This window comes from Anolis sagrei, chromosome 3 (assembly GCF_037176765.1).
Source record: "Anolis sagrei isolate rAnoSag1 chromosome 3, rAnoSag1.mat, whole genome shotgun sequence".
NCBI lineage: Eukaryota > Metazoa > Chordata > Lepidosauria > Squamata > Dactyloidae > Anolis > Anolis sagrei.
In genome coordinates, this window is record NC_090023.1 from 41,089,991 (window position 1) to 41,114,300 (window position 24,310).

Here is a 24,310-nt window from a genome sequence, read left to right on the forward strand (position 1 = left end):
AGTTCAGAATCAGTAGTGTTGAGTCAACAATTAAAATGTGTTAATTTTTATACATATTTGTAAGCTTCAAACTATTTATTGTAGATCAGTTTCAAAATAATTCTACAAGTAAGTCTGTCTACCTGTCCTGCCTCCAGAGATAGAAAATGCACAGAAAGTCATGTCCAGTTGGAGATTAATAGATAGTCCAGTCAGAGATAATTAGCTAGATATAGAGTTATTTAAATAAAGGTAAGATATAGATGGTGACATTGTGGCATAGATAATAGAGTACAGTGTTCCCTCACTTATCACGGGTGTTACGTTCCAGGACCAGCCACAATAAGTGAAAATCTGCAAAGTAGGGGTCTCTCTCTCTCTCTCTCTCGTTCCAAAGGTGAGGCAGAAGCGAAGAGAGATTTAAAGGCACCGCACAACTTTTTTTGCTAGCTATAAGGAAGAGGCGATAAGGCTGTGATTTACATACTGCTTTGTATCTCCTCTCTGGGCAATGACTACCATTCATAAACTGGGAGGTGGCCTCAACTCTGAGTCTCATTGATGATGCAGTAGGAAAAACTGTGAAACAGCAAGTACGCGAAAAGCGAACTGCAAAATAGCAAGGGAACGCTGTAATAGTAGTCACATCTAATATCTATATAGTAAAACAAAAACAGTCATATTTTGAGTTAAGTACAGGGCCACAGAAGCTTATAGGATTTCCTTTTCACAAAGACTTCTCAGTGGCAACAAGGGAAAGGGAAATTCAGTTTGTTTCAATAAAACATTCTTTTACTTTACATATAGTCTCCGATCTGTTTTTCTGTTATAATTCCTTCCAAGTCAACCTCATAGCAACACAGAGGCAGAACACTACCTATTCCTGACTCAGAGTACATCTAGTATCTTTAATGGTGGCTCAGAAGAAGAAGTTTCAGCAGGTGCTGCTTGTAACAGCACATCCCATTTAAAGTCCTTTTTGCCACACCAAATTAACAGTGAAATCCCATCTAAATAAAGAGGTCTTTGCTGGCTGATGGCGAGAGAGCGGCGAACCCATCTCTCATGAAAGGGGTTCAACAGCCTGGGAGCAGCTTCTCACATGTGGTTTTGGAAATCGTGGTATCTAAAGGAAGTCTTCTCCAAAAATCTCAAAATATGGGCAAGCTCATATGGGGAGATATGGCCTTTCAGAAGACAGAATCCAAAAAATATTTCCCCGAGTAACTTGTAAAATTGTTCTATATCATGGATTATATGTCCATCCAGATGTCATTGGACTGTCACTCCCATTAACTCTAGTTAGCATAACCAACTATGAACAATGATAGAGTTATAGCTTTGCAACATCTGAAGGGCCAAACATACTTATCTTTATGTGAAAAGTTGGCTCCCATTCTCCATGTATTTGCTTATATAATGGGGGAAAAATGAGGGACTATAACACAGTCCTTGTAATGTTGATGAAATTGAAGTGCTCTTAATACACTATTTTTAATTTCTTTTTAGATATTTAGTTTGGTACACTCTTGTTATTCACGTTCATCGTCAAGTGAAAGCCCATTTAATTCATGAGAGTTGCTGTAGATGGGCATGAATTGTCAACTGCATGTTCTTTTGTTTGTTTAATTTTAGCCCTCAATGGCTATGCAACGGACAGACAAGATATCCTGGGATTCTGTCAGTCTGAAACTGTTGAATGGCACCTCACCAGTGTAGGCACACAAGATGAGATAGTACCTGTGCATCTTGCTGGTCACACTTTCCTGAGCAGAGGAAAGGAGCGAGATATTTTAAATCTTTTTCCCATGAGTGGTGAATCGGCTACTGTAACAATGGACAATCTGGGTAAGTTAGAGGTCTATGCCTGAGTATTTATTTTCTTATGTACTTGCAGTATTTGCTGCATCCTTGGAAGGCATCCTCAGAGGTTGTGAGGTCGGGTGGAAACTAAGCAAGTGGGGTTTATATATCTGTGGAATGTCCAGGGTGGGAGAAAGAGCTCTTGTCTGTTTGAGGCAGGTGTGAATGTTGCAATTGGCCACCTTGATTAGCATTGAATGGCCTTGCAACTTCAAAGCTTAGCTGATTGCTGCCTGGGGGTATCCTTTGTTGGGAGGTGTTAGGTGGCCCTGATTGTTTCATGTCAGGAATTCCTCTGTCTCTTGCGTGTTGCTCTTTATTTACTGTCCAGCACAGCATATGGACACAGCATATTATTTGAGAACACAGATATGCTGGACCACTCTAACAAAAAACATGCCAGACTACACAAAGAAGCCACTGAAATGCACAAGCATGTGGACAATTTCAACAGAAAGAAGGAAACCATGAAAGTGAACAAAATCTGGCTGCCAGTTGTGCCATCACACCCAGAGCCTATAAAAATAAACTAAGATGTGCTTCTCTCTTTGTCTGGGTGGACTACGGGGGTCTTTCTTTAGAAGCTTGAGTTTTCCAGCAACTGAGGCTACTACAGGCTTTGAACATCAAAACAGAATATTTATTTTTTCAAAGTCCTTGCAGGCTTGGCACAGCTTGTTAAAGTTACAAACAAAACAGTCAATTGCTGAAACAATAAAGATGATCTTTCTTTCCTTTCCTTCAGTTACTGAGGTAACTTTTCCCCAAAAGGCAGAAGAAAATCCTGGGATCTTTTCACCCTAACCCTGAGCTGCTATGGTTAGAAAAAAGCAGTTTTTCCCTATCTATAGCTCAAGGTTAGCTTTGGAGATTAAGTAATGCTCAACAATACTCAATGACTCAATATCTATCTATAACTCAATTGCTCAATTACTCAATTACTATTCTATCTATCTATCTCAATTAGCTTCTTAATTTATATAACTCAATAGCTTCTCTATCTAAATAACTCAATCTATAGTATCTCAATCTCAATCTTCCTACCTAGTTCTCAATCTCAATCTATAGTATCTCAATCATTCTTATAATGGTTTTTTCAGAATTACCTGCCTGACCAACAGCACATCTGAAGCTTTCTTTCCTACTGAAAGAAGCAGGGGAGATTTCCAAAATGGAGATCTCAACCCAGGAAAAAGGGCGGCCCCTAGACCCAAAGAGATACTTTCTGAACCAATAGCTGCAAAAGGGACCTGCAGGCTGGCTTTCTAGCCTCTAATGCTGTTAACTTTTAGAGTGCAGCTGAGATTGTAGCAACCCTGGGGAAATGCAAAGGAACACTATCCCATGCAACTAAAAGGTAATGCAAACTAAGAACATCACTCAGAAAACAGAAGAATTCCAGACATGAATCACTCAGGGCCAGCTAACACTTCCCAACAAAGGATTCCACCAGGCAGTAAGCAGCGAGACCATGGAGCTGAAAGGCTATTCAGTTGTAATCAAGGTGGCCAATTGAAACATTCACAATTGCCTCAGGCAGGCAAGAGTTTGTTCTCCTATCCTGGACATTCCACAGATATATAAACCCCAATTGCCTAGTTTCATAAAGACCCCTCAATTTCTGAGGCTGCCTGCCATAGATGTAGGTGAAACGTCAGGAGAGAATGCTTCCCTGAAAACTCGCAGCAACCCAATTCTACTCCTATGGTGCCATTACAGAGAAAACTTGCTGTTTTTCTCTGCTGGTAGGAAACAAAAGATACATATCTTTACAGATAATCTGAATTATAGATACAGAATAGGTGATCTGTATTATTTTACATTGCCAGGTACTTGGCTTCTGTCGTCATGGGGCTCCAGGGAGATGAATAATGGCATGAGACTAAGGTTCAGAGATGCCAAATGTGATGATTATGAAGAAGAAACTGAAGATGACTTTGATGAAGAAGAAGTTGATGTTGTTGATGCAAATGTGGTCAGTTTTGCCCTTGAGAAAAGTGAGCAAACAAAAGACAAAAAGGAGAAAGAAAACAGAGGTGCAGTATATTATTATGAGGAGGAAGAGGATGAGGAAGAGAAAGTGGTAGAAGAGGAGGATGAAGAGCAACTCTTATTAGCCTCAATGCTGGGTCTTCGAACATTTAATAGGCAGATTGCTGAGACAGAAGAGCTGAATCTCACTGATCTTGCTATGCAAGAAGATACAGGCAGCATCACAACTGTGAGTGTTGGAGGTGGTGATAATGATGGTGATGATGGTAAATCTGGGAATTTACATCTGATGGTCACAGACAGCAGTGATTGCTTGCATGGTGATACCTTGCAGGAAACTCAAAGTTCAACTTCTTATTCAACTTCAGTTGAGTCCTTCCACCCAAAGCCCACAACTTTTTTAGAGAACAAGATGGAGAGTGTCCCTTTACCATTTGAACAAGCCCAAACCAACCATGAAAAGAATGCCATTCAGATTTCAGGCAGTTATAGCCAGACGACTGAGCCTGGATGTTTAAGAACAGCTGAAGGGGTCCAGCGCAAAGATGGAGCAGAATTATTAGTTAGCACCAGTGCTCCCATTTCAGTGCCCACTTCAGAAAATGAAGAAGAGGGAAATGCATCTGGGAGAAATCCTTCAGAAGGAAAGCCAATATTGACAGAGGCCACCTTGATTGCCCTTAAAGAGATGTGTGCCTTACTCTTTCGTGTAAAACAAAAGAGAAATATTTCTGCTTCAGACAACACCACTTTGAATACTGCATTTCTTGCCACTTCTCCAACACTAAGCACATCCAGAGCATTCCAGATCGAAACTGATAATCTTTCACATGATTATGATGAAGCTGAAGAAGATGCAACTACTGAGCCTCCCAAAGTCTCAACTAATTCAGCTTTTGCTGTGGGAGGATCAATGGAAAATAATAGTTCCAAACCACAACATGCTTCTTCTGAAGTATTTATTGCCATTCCAACTACAATAAATACCTCCAGTTTAGATGTGTTAGAAACTGATCACCTTTCATATGATTATAATGAGGCTGAAGAAATAAATACTGAGCCATCTATGGTCTCAGCTAATTCAACATTTTCAGTGGAAGAGACGATGGAAAATAATAGTTCCAAACCACAGAATGCTTCTTCTGAAGTATTTATTGCCACCCCAACTGCAGTAAATACCTCCAGTTTATATACAGGAGAAACTGATCTCTTTTCATATGAGTATGACTATGAAGATCCAGTTTTAACTGTGGAAAAGTCAGAAGAAACAAATGTTTCAAAACCACACAATGTTTCCTCTGAAACAGGCATCTCAGATATTCAGAGCAGTAGAAATTTGACTATGAATGATGGGTTAAACAGCTTAGTTTCTACTCTCAGTCCAAATAGTGTCAAGAGTTGGAAAGATCCATCCGATTGCCAGGGACAAAAGTGTACCCCTAAAAAAATAGAGTACACATGGAATGTAATCTCTGAGAAGAAAAGTTATGATACACAAGCAGCTCTCCTTAAGGATATTAACAACAAACTGCAGAACAGCTCCAGAAATAGCACCACATTCCTGGAAAATACAATATTCATGAACAAGAAAAATAAGAACGCATATAAAGCGAATTCTCTTCCTGAATTAGGCCAAGCAGAAATTAACAACAAAAACAAAGTGCTGAATGAACAAAGAAATGAAAACGGATCATCTGGAACTTTCATAAAGATCCGCCGAAAGGAAAAACACACAAATAGCTTAACACCAAGAACATCCAAGCCCCTAGGAACACCTGGAGAACTCAATGACACCAAACAGGGTAAACCCATTGTTACAATAGGCCTTCCAGCTGAGGATGGAGATTATCAGGAATATATCATAGATGACACCGATGATGAAGACAGTACCAGTGATTCTTTTGAATACCAAATGGTGCACTATGACAATCCATATACCATGGATGCCAGACTGGATACTAGTGCAGCCCGTAATCCTGATGATATAGCTGAAAGCTACCTACGGTCTCACAACAAATTAGGAAACTTGAGGCAATATTATATTGCAGCTGAAGAAGTTTTCTGGGACTACGCAACACGGAAAAGGTTTGATGGGGTTATTTTGCTTTCATAATTACCTAGTTATCCTTTTCTATTCAATATCTTATTATTGCTCCCAGAAAGACAAGATACAGCTGTGGAGCTGGAGGGAAACTATCTTCTCCTGTTGTTGACACACCTGTGTGTGAAAGTAAACATTTGATGTAAATGAGACAATGCACTGCTCCCCCAAATAATTTATTGCTACTGTTAGGATTATCCTCAGAGCAAATACATGTCATTAAAAAAAGTTTGTCCATAAATAATACACTTTTTTGACTAACAGCCTCTCTGGGCCACCCTTTTCCCCACTTCTGAGTATGACTTCAAATTTACTTATTTATTGTGTCAGGCAACCAAACAGTTGTATTACATTTTTGACAGAACAAACAAACATACAAAAGACACAGAGTTTGCAAGCTTGGTAGTTGATTAAATGTCCTTTGACCAGTATCTGGCCACTTGGAGTGCTTCTGGTGTTGCCGCAAGGAGGTCCTCCATCGTGCATGTAGCAGGGCTCAGGTTGCATTGCAGCATGACTTCAAATAATCTGATCATACTTTCTCCAGCCTTTATGGATCAGTTTCTGTTATGTTTAGATGCTTCCTTAATCACTCCTAGGAAAAAAATGGGCATGGGAACAGCTCTTACTGAGTCACAGGACCCTTCCACACAGCCATATAACCCAGAATATCAAGGCAGATAATCCACAATATCTTCTTTGATCTGGGTTATCTGAGTCCACACTGCCATATGATCCAGTTCAATGTGAATTTTATACAACTGTGTAGAAGGGGCCAGGGAAGGAAGGGTACTTACAGAAGTGCAACATAATGTGAGTTTTTATGGCATCCAGGTAACATATATGTGGGAGCATTTGAGTGCATGCGATATACATATTAGTATATCAATTCTCCCATTGTTTCCCAGGTGAAATTACCAAGTGCTTATTGATATCAAAATTATGTCTATGAAAAGGTTGGTAGGGGTTTTTTTACTCACTGTTTTTATCTCTCATAATGCTTCCATGTTCTCAGTACAGTGAGAAGTGGCCAAAGCAAGACAGTGTACAAAAAAGTGATTTTCCGAAGTTATCAGGATAACGCCTTTAGGATACCTCGTGTTGAAGGGGAATATGACGAGCACCTTGGCATCCTTGGACCTGTCATTAGAGCAGAGGTTGATGATGTGATAAAGGTCAGCCCATATCCTTGACATGTTAAGAACTGAGGTCTATAGATTATTAAATAAACAACTTTAAAATCAAGAGATGTGTAAATTTTGAAGAATGGATTTCATTTAGTTTGAATACTGAAAATATAATGATCAATATAATATTTTGCATTTTACAGTCAAATTCTACAGTGGAAATTATTGACAAGGATGGGATTTGTTTTAAAATATTGTGGTGCGAATGTGTAGAGGGCCGGTCTTAGCACAGCAGGCTAAACGGCTGTGCTGCAGAAAAATCCTGCCGATCAAAAGGGCAGCAGTTCAAGCCCAGGTCAGGGTGAGCACCTGCTGTTAACCCCAGCTCAACTGCCCACTAGCAGGTCGAAAGCAAAAATGCAAGTTGATAAAAATCGGTACAGCTTTTAGCAGGGAGGTAATAAAGGCATATGTCCTTAAGGATATTGATTGGAGGAAAGCTCCTCAGCATGAAAGATGGAGTAACAGCATCCCCATGGCCGGAGTCAAGCACAGCCTCCAAGATGCCAGAAATAAAATGGGAAAAACTGCCTTTACCTCTGTTTGTGTTGTTTGTCCTTGTTAAGTGTATAATTGGCATTGAATGTTTGCTGTATGCGTTTCTGTAGTTCTGTAAGCTGCTCTGAGTCCCCTTCAGGGTGAGAAGGGTAGGGTATAAATACTGTAAATAAATAAATATGGTACCCGTATTTAGAATCTTAATCTCATGGTCTAATCTGAGCTCAAATTTGTACCAGGAGCTCAGAGAATAAAGGATACAATTGGGGGAAAATGTAAAATCATTATTTAACCTAAATTTGTTTTCCTGTCCCAACTAGATTATATCCACTGAATCAACTGCTACATGGTATATTGATCCCATTGATTTGAGTTTGCTTTAGCTGGGACTAGTAATTGAATTAAGGTTGTTATTTCTGGGTATTATATCAGTCTATACATAAGTAATACAATGAGCATGCTTCACAATTCTTCCAAAAAACAAAAGTAGGCATTAGTCTTGCATTCAGTTTCTGACATGTTAAAAAAAATTAAGTTTACAAGTTTTTGAAATTCCATAAAATGTGACAATTTTCATCATAAAACTCAATAATTAAAACAGAAGTCTTCTGTTTTGACATTTCAGAAAAGGATTTGATATAAGAAGAGGCATCAATGATCACAATAGTTATGTCAGCAAACTCATTAAACCAGTTCAGAAGTAACCCAAACAATTTCATATAGCTTCACAAAACCACAGTTTTTCTCTTTGCTTTTGTTTACCTTGACAAGTAGGCATAAGCATACATAATGGGCATCCATACTTTGTATAGTTATTGGAAGAATGCAACCAAGAGTCTCTTGCCTGAAAAAATTTTGTACAGATAATTTTGACACATTTCAGACATTCTTCCAAATAATCCAATGTTATCTATGAATTAAATTTTCCTCTTGTATCACTGTTAGTCTGTTGCTATATGCCTCACAAGAACAGGATGCAGGAACAGGCTTGGAAACTTGAATACATGAATTCCAGACCCATGAAACTGAGAGCTCTTCACTTGTGTGCAGCATTACTCTCACAAGGATTATACCAGCATCAACAACTTTTTAAAAGCCAGAATCCCTCCCATGAGATCATTTCTCCTGCACCTGCCTTCCCATTCCTTATCTCTAAGTCGCTTGGAAAAGTGAGTCTGTCTTAATTGCAGGCCCTGTTTCCTCAACTCCAATCTCTTTGATCTCGACAAACATTTGTCACCCACATTTCCCTCAGTTTGCACTTCTGATGCACTTCTGCACTTCCCTCAGTTTACACTTCCCAAACACCTCTCTGGTCGGCTTCCAATCTCTTCTGGCGCCCTCTGAATCTCTCCCAGTATCCCCTTCTTCCTCATCTGAAAACTAAGAATCTGTCCAGACTACAACATGAAATTTATGGACTGTGATATTCTATTTTTAAAAAGTACATCTCACAAGTCTAAAGTCGGCCCACTAATAGTTTACATTGGAAAATAGTTACTATAGTGTTATTCAATAAAACAATTAGAATAATCACAATAAGCAATAAACACAATTGAGAAATGCATGGGAACTCTTTAAATCCTGCAGGTTGATGGCCTCCATCTCAGTGGAGCAGCATTCTGGGTTTTCCTCCAAACTTTAAATGGAATGTCTCAAGTACTGAATTCCATCCCCAAACAGGATCAGAACCATTCATTCAGACTAAAAACAGGTGAATTCACTGTCCCACTGTTATGGAAGCCTACAGACACCAGTACTACTAAAGCAGGTTTCTTTAGCAACTGATGTAGCTAGAGAAAGGGGAAATTATTGTTGGCTAATGTGTTGATCGGTACAGCTAGCCAGATAGGCAAGGAGGAATTTATCCTGAAAGAGAATCCCACAAATTAACTTCAGGCCCAGCAAACAGCTTCAGACAAATTGTGATTCTGCTAGAATGTCCTTTGAAACACCTATCTCCTAACTGATCAGGATTTACCCTAGAAAATCTGAACCCAGCACAACATAAAGTTTTTAAGTTTGAGAGGGGGGATTCTCCATTGGAGTTGTCTCTGCTGATCACTGTCACTTTTACTTTGCAGGTTCAGTTTAAAAATTTGGCCTCCAGACCATACTCGCTCCATGCACATGGACTTTACTATGAGAAATCATCAGAAGGCAGAAGCTATGATGATGAGTCTCCAGAATGGTTCAAAACAGATGATGCCATCATGCCAAATAATACCTATACATATGTCTGGTATGCAAACAAACGTTCAGGCCCTGCTGAAGGTCAGAGAGCATGTAAATCCTGGGCCTATTACTCTGCTGTAAACCCGGTAAGACAAATGTTATACTAAAAATACATTATATTTTTTCATCTTAGAGACAAATAAAATGCACTTTTGGTAATCTAGTGATGAATATTTTGTCTCCTTTGTATTCCGGCTTTATACGTATTCTGATGCTCAAGTACATATATATCCCAGATTTGAAATAAGCTGCATATGAAACAGGACTTAAAAATATAGCATAACTTAATGTGTCTACACCAGAGTGAACTGTACAAAAGCTTTCAAAGAAATTAGTTTTAATATTAGCAGTTTGCTTATCCAGAAATTTATTTTTCTGTTCTAAATTATTTTGCAGGAGAAAGATATTCACTCTGGCTTGATTGGGCCAATCTTGATCTGTCAGAAAGGAATACTTGATAAGTACAACAGGCCACAAGACATGCGAGAGTTTGTCCTCCTTTTTATGGTCTTTGATGAGGAGAAAAGCTGGTACTTCGATCAAAATAGAAAAAAGTCTCAAGCTGAGAGACGCTCGGGAGCCCTGCAGAGCCACACTTTTCCCGGTATAGATGATTTCCTTCCTATTGATGACAAATAGTCAAGAATGACAGAAATGGATGTTTGCTAAAGCTGACCTTCTGTAGATAAATGTATTCAGGGACATCACACATATTATAACTTGGCAGTGCATTTTAAGTAAGGGTTCTTCTTTTGTGTGTTTGACAATTCTGTGTGTTATGCTGACATCATGTACAGATAAAGTTTTCATCTTTTAGAACAGTATTTCTCAACATTCCTAATGATGCTACTTTTTGATACAGTTCCTCATGTTGTGGTGACCCCCCAACCATAAAATTATGTTTGTTGCTACTTCATAACTGTAATCTTGCTACTGTTATGAATCGTAATGTTAATATCTGATATGCAGGATGTATTTTCATTCACTGGACCAAATTTGGCACAAATACCCAATATGCCCAAATTTGAATACTGGGGGTTTGGGCGGGGGGTTGATTATGCCATTTTGGAGTTGTAGTTGCTGGGATTTATAGTTAATCTCCAATCAAAAAACATTCTGAACTCCACCAGTGATGGAATCGAACCAAACTTGGCACACAGAACTCCCATGACCAACAAATAATACTGTAAGGGTTTACTGGGCATTGACCTTGAGTTTTGGAGTTATAGTTCACTTATATGCAGAGAGCACTGTTGACTCAAACAATGATGGATCTGAACCAAACTTGGAATACTCAATATGCCCAAATGTGAACACTGGTGGAGTTTGAAGAAGAAAGACCTTGACATTTGGGAGTTGTAGTTGCTGGGATTTATAGTTCACCTACAATGAAACAGCATTCTGAACCACATCAATTATAGAATTGGGCCAAACTTCCAACACAGAAAATATTGTGTTTTCTGATGGCCTTTGGTGACCCCTTTGAACCCCCTCACGACCCCCCAGGGGTCCCAAACCCCAAGTTGAGAAACGCTGTTTTAGAACATCTGCTTTATAATTTGCTTATATATGTTCAGTTATAAAAACTAGAACTGGAAACTCTTTAAAATGTAAACTTCATCTTCTAATTAATATGGAATTATATTTGTGATATTATATAATAATAGGGACTGCAGTAGTAGTTGGGATGACTCCAGGATTTATGGATGATGATGATGATGATGATGATGATTTTTGTTCAGTGCCAATGTACAGAAGATGCACATGAATGTAAAAACCATTTATCATAAAAATTAGTCTGATTATCTAGTCACTGATTAGTTGAAATTCAAAAACAGACAGTTAATTACGGCTAGACCATGCTCACTGAACCAAAGATGTAAGTTACCACTAATTTCCATAAAGTTTTTGGTGTTCTAGGTTACTAATACTATATATTCATTTTAATCTGATTTATTCTCTGAAGATACTGTTTATTTAATACACTGAGCTGAACAGTGGATATATTTGAAGTTTATGTGATCTCTGGTCACCTTCTCTTTTAGGCATAAATGGGGTCCCTTACCATCTGCAGGGGTTGCGGATGTATAGGGGTGAAGAGGTCCAATGGCATTTGCTGAACATGGGGGGCCCCAAAGACATTCATGTCATTCATTTTCATGGTCAGACATTCATGGAACAAGGAATAGGAGATCACCAACTTGGTGTCTACCCTCTTCTTCCTGGTAAATATAACCGGATTGATTCACTGGTCTCAGAAAATTAAACACCATTTTCTTGAAGCCTAGAATGTCTTCATGCACATCTAAATTTTTGCATTTCTAGTGTGTTGGAAAGTAGGTTTTAAAATTAATTTAATAATGTTAGATGTTAGGAAATATTTCTGATATAATTTTGAGCACAGATTGTGGGATGTACAGAGAATAACACAAAAGTAATTATCTTTGACCCTAAGGATGCATTTTTAAAAATTGAAAAGTACTAATTTTCTAATATACCTTCTCCCAATCTGGATTTTTTAATCTAGGTGGGCTTTAGTATCCTGGATTTAATTGTTGCCTGGAAAGTGTGGAAGTTCAAAACATCTGGAAACTATGAATAGCATCTTATAATTTCTTCACTTATGATTTGTTACTGAACTGCATATAACTATTTTTCTACCCCCATTTTGCTGACATGTACACTGTACACTTACTCTTCAGGTGTCTTGCTTATAAATGATTTGGAAGAAGTGATATCAAAATTTTCTAAGGAATTTTATGTATAATTATTTCTGTTAGAGTCACAGTGTTTCTCAAACTGGGCTCCTCCAGGCGTTTTGGACTTCAGCTCTCAGAAATCCCAAGACACTACTCAGACACGAGTGATCGCCAATGATAATGATGATGACAAAGACCAGTCAGTGTTGGTGTTATAGAAAATATATTGTTGACAGATAACAGTACTGAAATCATACAGGTGGTATACAGTTGGGGAATATCATCAAAGAATGCACACATAAACACACAGTATAATTTGACTGATTGAGGATCTGCTACTTTACCTGTGGTTATTATATTACTGCAACAACAAAAATGTGAAAATACTACTAACTTTTTAGTTGTGTACATCTTCCTAGTAAATGGTTGGGAAACTATTGCAAAAGGATTAGAGCACCTTCTATTGGCCTTTGAGATGTATTTCCTAACTTCCTCTGATTTTTTTTTAAAAAAACTGAGTTCTCTGACTGTGAAGAATGAATAAAGAGCAAAAGGACTGAAAAAGGCCGCTAATTTGTTGTTCTGTTGTTCAGGATTCAAAACTATTCTATTTGTATATCATTTGTATATACAAAAGTGCACACATAATGGTAAATATAAAACAGGCTGTTAAACACCCTGGAGGTTCTGGGTTTTTGCCTTCCACTCAAACATTTTTCTTTTTACATAAAGTACTGCAAATTCTCTTATGGTAAATAAGCACAAATAAGGTCCATATTAATAATACATTTAAAAATTGTCATTTATTTTTTTACTGTAATCTAAAATATGATGTTGAAAGCAAGTGACTCATTCTACCTGATTATATGGATGGATCCTGAGAAGCCATACACAGAATTCCCTTCCTGTACATGGTGCTACTTCTCACTCTTGTCATAACCTTGTTACATACAAGATTTTTGATTTAACCTCCTGGCCTTTATTTATAATAATCACCGATTTCTCCCCACATTAATTAATTAATTAATTTTCCACAGTTGTATCCCACCCTTCTCACCCCGAAGGGAACTCAGGGCGGCCTTACAAAGGCAACAATTCAATGCTGCATATATACTTACATCGATAAATAAACAAAAGCATTAAAATCTAGAGCAATTAAAACATAACATTAAAACATCAATTAAAATCACACAATCCAGGTCATGTTAATCCTTCTCTTTAATTGACTGCCCTTTTCCAGGGGAAAGCCTTGAGGTTTCCCCCTGTTTTTCTTGCTTGAGAAATCATATAAAGTGGGGATTATCTGTTTTTTTCCTAATCACATTCTAAAAAGTCCTTAAAAAGTGAATAGTAGAGATTGGTGATTCCGATGTTAGGATAGTGGTGAATATCCTCCAGGATTTAGTCCAGATTTTCAAGAAATTACTCAGGGTGCTGAACTATTTAGCCAGGAAGAGTAAACACATTTAACATTAATTCTAAAACTTGGTGCTGGTTCCCATTCCACTCAAATTGGACCCACTTACTGTCATCTCTGAAAACAACAGCAACTATAATTTTAAAAAAAGAAATATTTATGATGAGGGGATAAACTGCCAAATGCTAGGAAAAGTTCACATGGAGACATTTCGGGACATTTTCACAATTTTGTTGTTTATTTGTCCAGTCGCTTCTGACTCTTCGTGACCTCATGGACCAGCCCATGCCAGAGCTCCCTGTCGGCCATCACTACCCACAGCTCCTTCAGAGTCAAGCCAGTCACTTCAAGAATACCATCCATCCATCTTGCCCTTGGTCGGCCCCTCTTCCTTTTTCCTTCCATTTTTCCCAGCATAATTGCCTTCTCTAAGCTTTCCTTTCTTCTCATGATGTGGCCAAAGTACTTCATCTTTGCCTGTACTATCCTTCCCTCCAATGAGCATTTGGGCTTTATTTCCTGAAGTATGGACTGGTTGGATTTTCTTAAGGTTCAAGGCACTCTCAGAATTTTCCTCCAACACCACAGTTCAAAAGCATCTATCTTCCTTTGCTCAGTCTTCCTTATGGTCCAGCTTTCACATCCATAGGTTACTATGGGGAATACCATTGCTTTAACTATGCAGACGCTGCCAGTGTGATGTTTCTACTCTTCACTATTTTATCGAGATTGGTCATTGCTCTCCTTCCAAGAAATAAACATCTTCTGATTTCCTGGTGTAAAGGATCTCTGCCAATGGTAATGAAGCTGCCACCAAAGTGTAAAGAGACGCTACCAACTAGTGAGGAAGCGCCTAGGTTTAGGAGAGAGGAGCCACTGATTTGTAAAAGGCTCTGGTATTAAAGGCTCTGTTTGTGTGGTGAGGTAATTTTGGTAGAGTGGGTGCACAGAACGTAAAATTAATGGAGATGAGGCAGTTTTAAAAACCAAAGAGAACAAGTTTATTTTTAAACAAAGCGTATGTTTGCAGTATGAAGATGTTAAGCTTGGCAAATACTTGATGGTTACATGTAACTTGGTTGCGATACAATTCAGACTTTCGATGTTACCACTTATGAACTCTTGCTGTGGTGAAGCGCTTTATTAACCAGTGTTCCCTGCAGTGAATAGTCTCTCTGTTTGATCTATACTTGATCAAATCACAGATCTCCAGTCTTCCCCCGACTAGCGATCCTAACAAGCCTCTGTTAGTTCTTTCTAACTAAAGCAACTAACAAGGTTTTCCCCTTCAGCTTCCTAGCTGAAGAAATCTCTACTATTCACGAACACTAAAACCTGACTCTTCACTTCTTCACTCCTCAGAGTCTAAAAAACTGACTCTGCTGCTCTCTCAGAGTCTTCCCCCTGACTGACTCTAACTGTCACTTTTTAAAACCTTTACTCTCTAAGCTCCTCCCACCTCCTCTTCTGCCTCGTTTCCATGGTAACACATTTCTCACAGCTAGGCCGCTCCAGCCTTAGGGCAACCAATGCAAACATAAATACAGTTATAAGCATATTATTATAAACACTTCTGTACACCTGGCTGCAGTCTGCGTCTGCAGTAATCTTTGCACCTGGAAAAACAAAGTCTGTCACCTTGTATTTCACAATGCTCTCTTGACAGTAATAATATTGTCCCTTTTGCGCAATGACTTCTCATGTTGTTTGCCATTGCTTTGCTCCAGGAGTAACCTTGTGCCGGATATTTCATTCCTTTTAAGGCTGGATGAGAAAACATAGTAGAAATGTTGTTTCAATATGTCTACCTCCTCATTACATGACCACAACAATCAATCTTCTGCAATGTAACACATAATAGATGTGTATCTAGAACATGGCCCTATAGCCCGAAAAAACCCACAAGAACCTACATAATAGATGTCCATGTATATTTCCTTTCTAGGTACATTCACTACTGTTGAAATTATACCATCAGTAGCTGGCACATGGCTTTTGGAAACGGAAGTTGGTGAATATCAAGAAGCAGGAATGCAGGCCTTTTTTACAGTTATAGATGAAGGTAATTGACCTTAATCTTACAGGTGTGCAAACTTCAGTGTATGGCTAGCAGGCCAAGGTGTGTTGTGATGGGAGGCATTCCCTGTTCACTGGTTCTCTCAATGTGGAAGTTGTAGGTGGATGTAACAGTCAGCATAGACACTGGTTGGTGGGATTTCTAGGGAGACTGGAGTCATGGCTGTTGTTTTTGTATCGTATTCGTGTTTTCTGTCTGTCTCTTTAACCTTTTGCCTCCCAAGCTTAATATGCCTAAGATACAGTGCCTTTTCAGTGACATCTCTCCTTGTTCCAAATCTGCTGAGATTACACTATAAGATTGTTGTATCGGTTCACATAATTTATGACTGGCTAAAATGAAAGCTTGATCTCTCTCTACAGGCTGCAAGCTGCCTATGGGTCTGGCAAGTGGTATTATCCAAGATTCACAAATCAGTGCTTCTGGTCACACAAGTGAGTAATTTCACAGACCTAAGGAATGTGAAGCTTGAGGCTGAATGCATCTCATTGTATGGCAAGTGATAATGTTAATTCTTACCTCTGGAATTGCATTTACTGCACATAGAAGCTTTAATAAAGACTCCCCTTTTGTAGAGTAATTAATATGTCCCAGTATTTTCACTTTGTTGTTTTCATTTGGAATACAGTAATTCATCCTGCCAGAATTGGCGGAGAACAATGCAAATGTTTTAGGCCTCCTAGGCATATAATCTAGCATGCACTTAGAGCATTTTCCCTGCCCGTTGTTCAATTATCACTCATTCATAATTAATAATTGGCAACCAATAGTACTTAATATTTCATCAGCATTTCCTGCCATGAATGAATCTGTATTACTAGCTCATGTTCCATTGGAAATGTAGGTAGGCAAGAGAATGACAAGAACAACAACAGTAGCAAAAAAAAAAAAAAACCCTCCATAACTCTTACCTCTTTTTTTATGAGAAATCTTCTCTTTGTTCCCTTCAGGCTACTGGGAGCCTCAACTGGCAAGATTAAACAATACTGGAAAATACAATGCCTGGAGCACTGAGAAGAAGGAAAATGAACACCCCTGGATTCAGGTATAATGTTAGCACAGAAACCAGGAAGTGTATCTTACAAACATAGATTTAAAATCACTTGCTTATTTAAAGGAAAATAAATTATTTTTGAATATTGGTATGGTAAGCTCTAGATCAAAAGCACAGGCAATGACTATGTCTGGTTCACTCAATTAAACTCTTTTTAATATGTCTTTTAATTTAGCATGGCTTCTAGATTCACATTAGGGACCCATTGGCTGGCCGTCGAAGAAAACACATACTACAAAGTAACTGCCTAACCTAGGCAATGCAAAGCAATATCAGTGTCTATTCCCATCAATACAGAGTTGCTCTATTTTCTACTGCTGATGATAAGTGATTGCCATGTTTAGGGTTGAGTCAATTGTGCAAAGACCTTTAGTAGTCTCTTTTTAGTGTTCTTCCATTCTTGCCCAAACCATATAATAACTATTCTAAAATTGTAGTTGACACTGTAGATGAACATTGAAAGTGTTCTTGACCGGACATATTCTGCTTTAACTTCCTGTAAATGCCAGTGAGAAAAGTGTAATTGGGTTTCTGCTTGCATTTTGTTTAATACCGTCAGTCATTGCTGTCAAGCCAGATTTGACAAATGGCAATCCCATGTGATTGTGAGAACTCCAAGAATCTTGGGCACCATCTACACTGCAATTGTAATGCAGATTCTTGAGTCCCATCTTGGACATTATGTGGTCAGTGTAGACCAGACATGGGCAAACTTTAGCCCTCCAGGTTTTGGATTTCAACTCCCACAATTTCCAACAGCCTGATGCTCTTTCCTTTTCCCTCTCAGCTACTTAAGAGGTTGAGAGGGAGAAGGAAGAGGCCCTAGACTGTTAGAAATTGTGGGAGTTGAAGTCCAAAATACCTGGAGGGCCAAAGTTTTTCCATGCCTGGTGTAGATTCATATAAACTAGATCAAAGCAGTTAAACTGCATTATATGAGTCTATACTGACCATATAATGCAATTCAATCTGCATTATAATGGCAGATGTGGCCTTGGCCTTCTGTTGCCCTGCTCAGATCTTGCAAACTCAGAACCGACTTCCTTGATTCAATCAATCAATCCACCTGCAGTACCATCTTCCTTTTTTCCTAATACTTTCTTCTTTTTATTTTCTCAATATATTGGGTCATCTCATGACATGTTCAAATTATGGAAACCTCAGTTTTGGAAACATATCTGTTTCATTTTATATTTGGCTGCAAATTATTTATTTCATAGTGCTACTGTTCTGAATTCCTCAGTCTTTTGTTTTTCCCAATTATTGTCTATCTTCTCTTTCAGTTTATTTCTTTTGCAATTGCATTTTAAAGATATTGAAGTCACAAACATCCAAATATAACCAATATACGAGTTCAATGCCTGTTGGCTATTTGCATTTATTTGGCCACTGTGAGAGCAATATGTAGGACTAGACAGGCCAGCAGGCTCTATGGATGTTTTTAAGTTCTAATGACAGCTATCTTTCTAGAAAATAAGATAGAGCACATGCTTCCATTAAATAATGCAATAGCTTGTAATTGAATCCACTATTTTTTGCTCTGCAGGTGGATCTAAAAAGACAAGTCATACTCACAGGCATTCAGACACAAGGAGCCATGCAGATTCTGAAACACTTGTATACAACAGAATATTTTATTACCTATAGCAAGTATGGGAGAAAGTGGAATGTTTTTAAAGGGGACCACAGAGGGACACAGAAGGTCTGTATAGTCAATCTGTATCAAATAAACATTTGTTCTTGTATTCTGCTTAAAAATATACTATCCAAATTGTGGAATGCATGTATTGTTCATTGTGCAGTCTTCTTGGCAGGGGGGTGGACTGGATGGCCCATTAGGTCTCTTCCAACTCTATGATTCTATCCCCAAAATCCTACCAAATTTTGGGGGTGGGGTGGGGGAAAACGACACCAAAATAGTTTAAACCACTACATAATGGCAGAAGTGTTGTAGTTTGCTTTGATTTCACCACCAAACTCCAAATGACCTCTGAAATCACTGGCCAAATTTTGACCAAAAATGAAAGTGGAAATAATATGATGTCACTTCTGGGTCAGTGGAGACATACTGACATTGTGACCAATAGGAAACAGCATAGAATTATCAGATTATGTAAGAGACTAATTTGGGTGTTTACCTCTTATGATAAAACAAATGTTCCATTTCTTTTCCTTTAGCTTTTTGAAGGCAATTCAGATGCACATGGAATAAAGGAGAATCGCCTTGATCCTCCTATTGTTGCAAGGTATGTGAGGCTATATCCAAACAAGTTCTACAGCAGGCCAACCCTTCGTATGGAACTCCTTGGTTGTGAAACAGCAGGTGAGACATGAAAAATGCCATTAACTGGGGGGAAACTCTCATCAAAATGTTTAAAACAAGCTAGTATGGATAAATACTGAGACTTGATGACTCAATTTCACCTGCCCCAATTTTATATATTTATAACTTCACAAGAAAATGTAATTGGCAGTAAATCTTAAAGAGTCATGCTTTTTTAGTCCAATCTGGAAGGGTTCTCAGTCTCCCAGAGGGTTGAATCCATGTTTTGTGATGCTTAGAGTAAACTGATTGAAATGGGGCTGCTTAATTAATGCATGTCCCATTAGTTTTAATAATCTATTGTATGGTCAGCTTGTCCTTTTTGTTTCACTGGGTTTACTGTAACTCTAACTAATGATACCAGGTAGTATAGGCTATATATCAAAGGTAGGCTGCCTCTGCCCCTGATATATAGCATTCCTTACCTAGGAAAACCCTAGCCTCCTTTAGCGCAGCATAACGGCTTCTCTCCAACCTGCTCCTCTGAGCAGAGCCTTTGAGCACAGATCTCCTCAAAGAAAAAGCTCTCCAGAAACTGTATTCTAAAAACCCATACAGTTATACCCTATTGGGTGTGGTCCAAGATTGCTGGATGACCTACATTACAAGCTGCACATAACAATTACTATCATAAGGTTTTTTTTCAACGCACACACACATAGTCCTGCTACAACTTACAGTAACAATTCTTGGGGTCACCATAAGCCATCAGGTAATTTTAAATGTACATGTGTACACAGTATAACCATTGCTAAATCTGAATCCAATTCACTGTTATATTGTTTCTTTTCCCAATAAATTGCCCCAAACATTCCCATTCTGTATAGATTTCCATCAAATTCAATGTTTCTTGTATTCCACCTAGTGTCTAATTTCTGTATGCAGAATCTATAGCCTTCTAGGGGTCATCAGACTTCAGCTTCCCTTTGCTTCTACCAGCATGGCCAGAAGTGATTGGGGCTGTTGTTTAACAATACCTTGAGGGAGATTCTTCCCAAACCCCTTTTAGGAGTTCTAACAAGGATGTTCTGATTTTGACTTGACAGACTGCTCTTTGCCCTTGGGAATGGAAAGTGGGGCTATTGAGGCATCACAGATCACAGCCTCATCTTATAGGAAGACATGGTGGAGTTCATGGGAGCCAAATCTTGCCCGTCTCAATCTCAAAGGGCGGACAAATGCCTGGCAAGCAAAGGTAAAGACAGGTCTCCGAAAAGGAAGGTTGTGTGGCTATTCGTTTCCTGCTTATGGCAACTTCTGCTTTCAATGAGTTTACACTATGTAAAATTGTTTGCTAGAAACAGCAGCGAATGAATATGTAACAACACTGTTGACAAGTTTACCAGGAATTTAATAAGCGGAAATGGAATGAAACAGTGATTGGGACAATCATGATGGGGGGTAGTAGTTAAGTGTTTAAAAATGGCATACCATAGATAAATTAGTGCAACTTACAGCAGAGATGGAAAGCATATGATCTTCTAGTTGTTGAACTGGCAATCCTGGCAGTCTTCAGTATTAGCTGTGCCAGTTGTGGTTGCTGGGACTTGCAGTCCAGTTCTTAGTATGTAAAATAGCTACATGAAATAAGGTCAAAAAGAATGCTATATAATCTTACTGTGGATTAAATAAGGTATAAAACGTGTTGTCTTTTGTCGTATGAGATGACTGCATATATCTCACAGGACAAAAGGCAACACATATTATACCTTACCGAATATATCGGAGCCCCTGATGGTACAATGGGTTAAACCCTTGTGTTGGCAAGACTGCTGATTGAAAGGTCGGTGGTTCAAATCCAGAGAGCAAGGTGAGCTCCCGTCTGTCACTCCAGCTTCTCATGCAGAGACATGAGAGAAGACTCCCACATGATGATAACACATCCGGGTGTCCCATGGGCAACGTCCTTCCAGACAGCCAATTCTCTCACACCAGAAGCCACTTGCAGTTTCTCAAGTTGCTCTCAACATTAAAAAACCCTGCACATATCAACATGGAGCTTGGAATACATTCATTTTGTTTTCTTTCTCCCTTGTTTATTTTTTCAATGTTTCTTTTCTATTTATAACTATCTTAAAGCTGAAAAACAACCTGAACATTTTCAAGTTTTTATCCCGAGTTCAGTTTTTCTTTGTACTCAATATATAATCCGTACATTTATGATATTTATGAGAGCTGTATTTCAGTAGTGATACAATGATTATTTTATTGTATTAATTCCACAGTCAAATAACAACCAGCAGTGGCTACAGATTGATCTCCTTCGGCTTAAAAAGATAACAGGCATTATAACCCAAGGGGCAAAATCAATGACTACTGAAATGTACGTGAAAACATTTTCCATCCTTTATCGTGATGATGATTCAATATGGAAGTCTTACGTGGATGGTTCAACTTCTGCAGTAAAGGTATTCGAAGGTTCTGGGGGGGGGGGGGGGGACTATATGAAAGACCAGTTTCCATCCACTTTTATCCTTAAGATTTCTGTCCATTATTTTTTCCCATTGGTGTCTTCCTTCAGGTTGTTTTGATGTTCCAAGTAGGAATCAGTAGCTCAGATTAGGGAATAGCTTAAGTATTGTGATTTAGCATGGGTTATTATAGCAATATGGGGACTATTAAACACTAGAAATGGCTCCTATTATATGGAATTAAGCCATGTAATTAAATCTGTGTGTAGTACTTTATTGTCAGGGCGAAAAAAGCCTGGGTCTGGTGGGTTTGCTCTGAGGTCCTGGGTTTATTTGTCCCTCTTCTTAAACCCATGCTTTGGCGCTGTCTGGAAGCACCCCACAAACTGTAGTTCACGGTGAACCTAAATCCTATGTCTTTGTTGGGTATCTGCCATTGTCAATCCAAAGGAAGGAGAGAGCTGGAGAAGTAGAGGGTATGTTGTAATAACATTGGGACATATTAGTAGGGCAATTTGTGGATCAGAGCCTGGGAAACATCTACCAACACCTTGGGAGAGCAATTGTGAGTCAAAGCAGATAGGCTATTGACCTATCTTTTAAGTACTAACATTATAAGACACTCATATACAGTGGTTCTCAACCTGTGGGTCCCCAAATGTTTTGGTCTTCAACTCCCAGAAATCCTAACAGCTGGTAAACTGGCTAGGATTTTTGGGAGTTGTAGGCCAAAACACCTGGGAACCCATAGGTTGAGAACCACTGCTCATATGTTTATATGGATTTAAAAGATAGTATTGTATGAACTAGATGTGGGAAGTAGTCCTTTGGAGCCATATAGCCAAAAAAAAACCCTACAACAACTGCTCATTCCTTCCCCTCCTGGCAGGATTTTTAGTTACTTACATTTGACATGAATCTGTTAATTCAACACTTTAAGTAACTACTTGTTTTTGGATTTATTGTCAGGTGTTTTCTGGAAACGTTGACAGTACTGGACAGGTTAAGAACTATTTTGAACCACCCATATTTTCCCGATTTATTCGTGTTGTTCCCAAGACATGGAATCAGAGTATTGCACTTCGAATAGAGCTCTTCGGTTGTGATGACTTCTAAGGTTTGGGCGTAAAGACTGCCAAATCAAGAAGCCCCAAACTTTAAAATGTGTTTACACCACCTATGTTTTAAAAGGAAGGGGAGCCAAAACAAAATAAAGTGGATCTACCATGACTATATTTTGCGTATCCAAGACTCTTCAGCAGCTTTGAAAATATAATTGAAAGACAAGTGGAAGACATTTAATATGATTAAAAAGACAATAAATGATTGTATTTATCATTTTAACCCAGAAAATATGTATTTTAAAATGTTGGCTGCTTTGTCGGTTTCTGCATTCCTACCATTCTGTAGGAAATCACTGGTTATATTTTGTACTTACCTTGTTTTTGAAATAATGTCAATAATTATTGACATTATTTCAAAAATAATAATAAATAATTCCTGATCTAAATGCTTGGGGACAGAAGTGATTAGGACTTATTTGGATTTTGCATACATTTGCATGTGTATTGGAGCCCTTGGTGGCGCAGTTAAACCACTGAGCTGCTGAACTCAGGTTGCAGATTTGAATCTAGGGAGCGGCGTGAGCTCCCGCTGTTAGCTCCAGTTTCTGCCAACTTAGCAGTTCAAAAACATGCAAATGTGAGTAGATCAATAGGTACCGCTCTAGCGGGAAGGTAATGATGTTCCATGCAGTCATGCCGGCCACATTACCTTGGAGGTGTCTACAGACAATGCCGGCTCTTTGGCTTAGAAATGGAGATGAGCACCAACTCCCAGAGTCAAACACGACTGGACTTAACATCAGGGGGAAACCTTTACCTTTACCTGCATATGTAAGTATGATCCAAGTCTAAACACAAAATTCACCTTCACTTAGCCTAACGGTCATTTTATGCAGTATTTTAAAATAAGTTTGTGCATGAAACAAAATTTTTGTACACTGAACCACCAGAAAGCAAATATGGGTAAAGGAAGGGTAAAGGAAGGGTAGTAACCTATATTTAATGAAAGAGACATGAATCTGGAAAATTATGGTGCCTTTTTATGTGAACACATTATCTTAGTCAAGGAGTGACTTTCAATATCCATTAGATTATGTAGTCTTTTACATTAAGGTTACATGGTGCGAGTCCCCTTTGGGGTGAGAAGGGTGGGATATAAATGTGGTAAATAAATAAATACACTTCTTTTGAAACATGTGATCTACTCATTCTCAGATGGGATTGTGTCAAATTATGATCTCTTTGAAGAAACAGGAAATTGGAGCTATGCTTCATGCATTTACCAACAAAACAATCCCACAATATTAATGTAACCAGTCCATTTTTTCTTTGATTATTAATGCAGCTCTTATGTAATAATGATTATTGCTAAAGTAGGACTATGCCTGTGTTGTTTTGAGCAGAATCATC

The 24,310-nt window shown here is 38.5% G+C and overlaps 1 protein-coding gene across 1 annotated transcript in view; it reads left to right on the forward strand.

The window, feature by feature from the left end:
* F5 (coagulation factor V) overlaps positions 1-24,093 on the forward strand; it is a 43,669-nt gene extending 19,576 nt beyond the window's left edge. Inside the window, exons 12-25 of the mRNA XM_060770752.2 lie at positions 1,615-1,827; positions 3,672-5,919; positions 6,951-7,110; positions 9,705-9,941; positions 10,252-10,459; positions 11,901-12,080; positions 15,917-16,033; positions 16,411-16,482; positions 16,999-17,093; positions 18,649-18,804; positions 19,281-19,425; positions 20,472-20,620; positions 21,651-21,833; positions 22,806-24,093. Of these exons, the coding sequence (XP_060626735.2) occupies positions 1,615-1,827; positions 3,672-5,919; positions 6,951-7,110; positions 9,705-9,941; positions 10,252-10,459; positions 11,901-12,080; positions 15,917-16,033; positions 16,411-16,482; positions 16,999-17,093; positions 18,649-18,804; positions 19,281-19,425; positions 20,472-20,620; positions 21,651-21,833; positions 22,806-22,952 (4,310 nt within the window). The 3' untranslated portion in view covers positions 22,953-24,093. The remainder of the gene's footprint in view (positions 1-1,614; positions 1,828-3,671; positions 5,920-6,950; positions 7,111-9,704; positions 9,942-10,251; positions 10,460-11,900; positions 12,081-15,916; positions 16,034-16,410; positions 16,483-16,998; positions 17,094-18,648; positions 18,805-19,280; positions 19,426-20,471; positions 20,621-21,650; positions 21,834-22,805) is intronic.
* Positions 24,094-24,310: the final 217 nt, after the last annotated feature.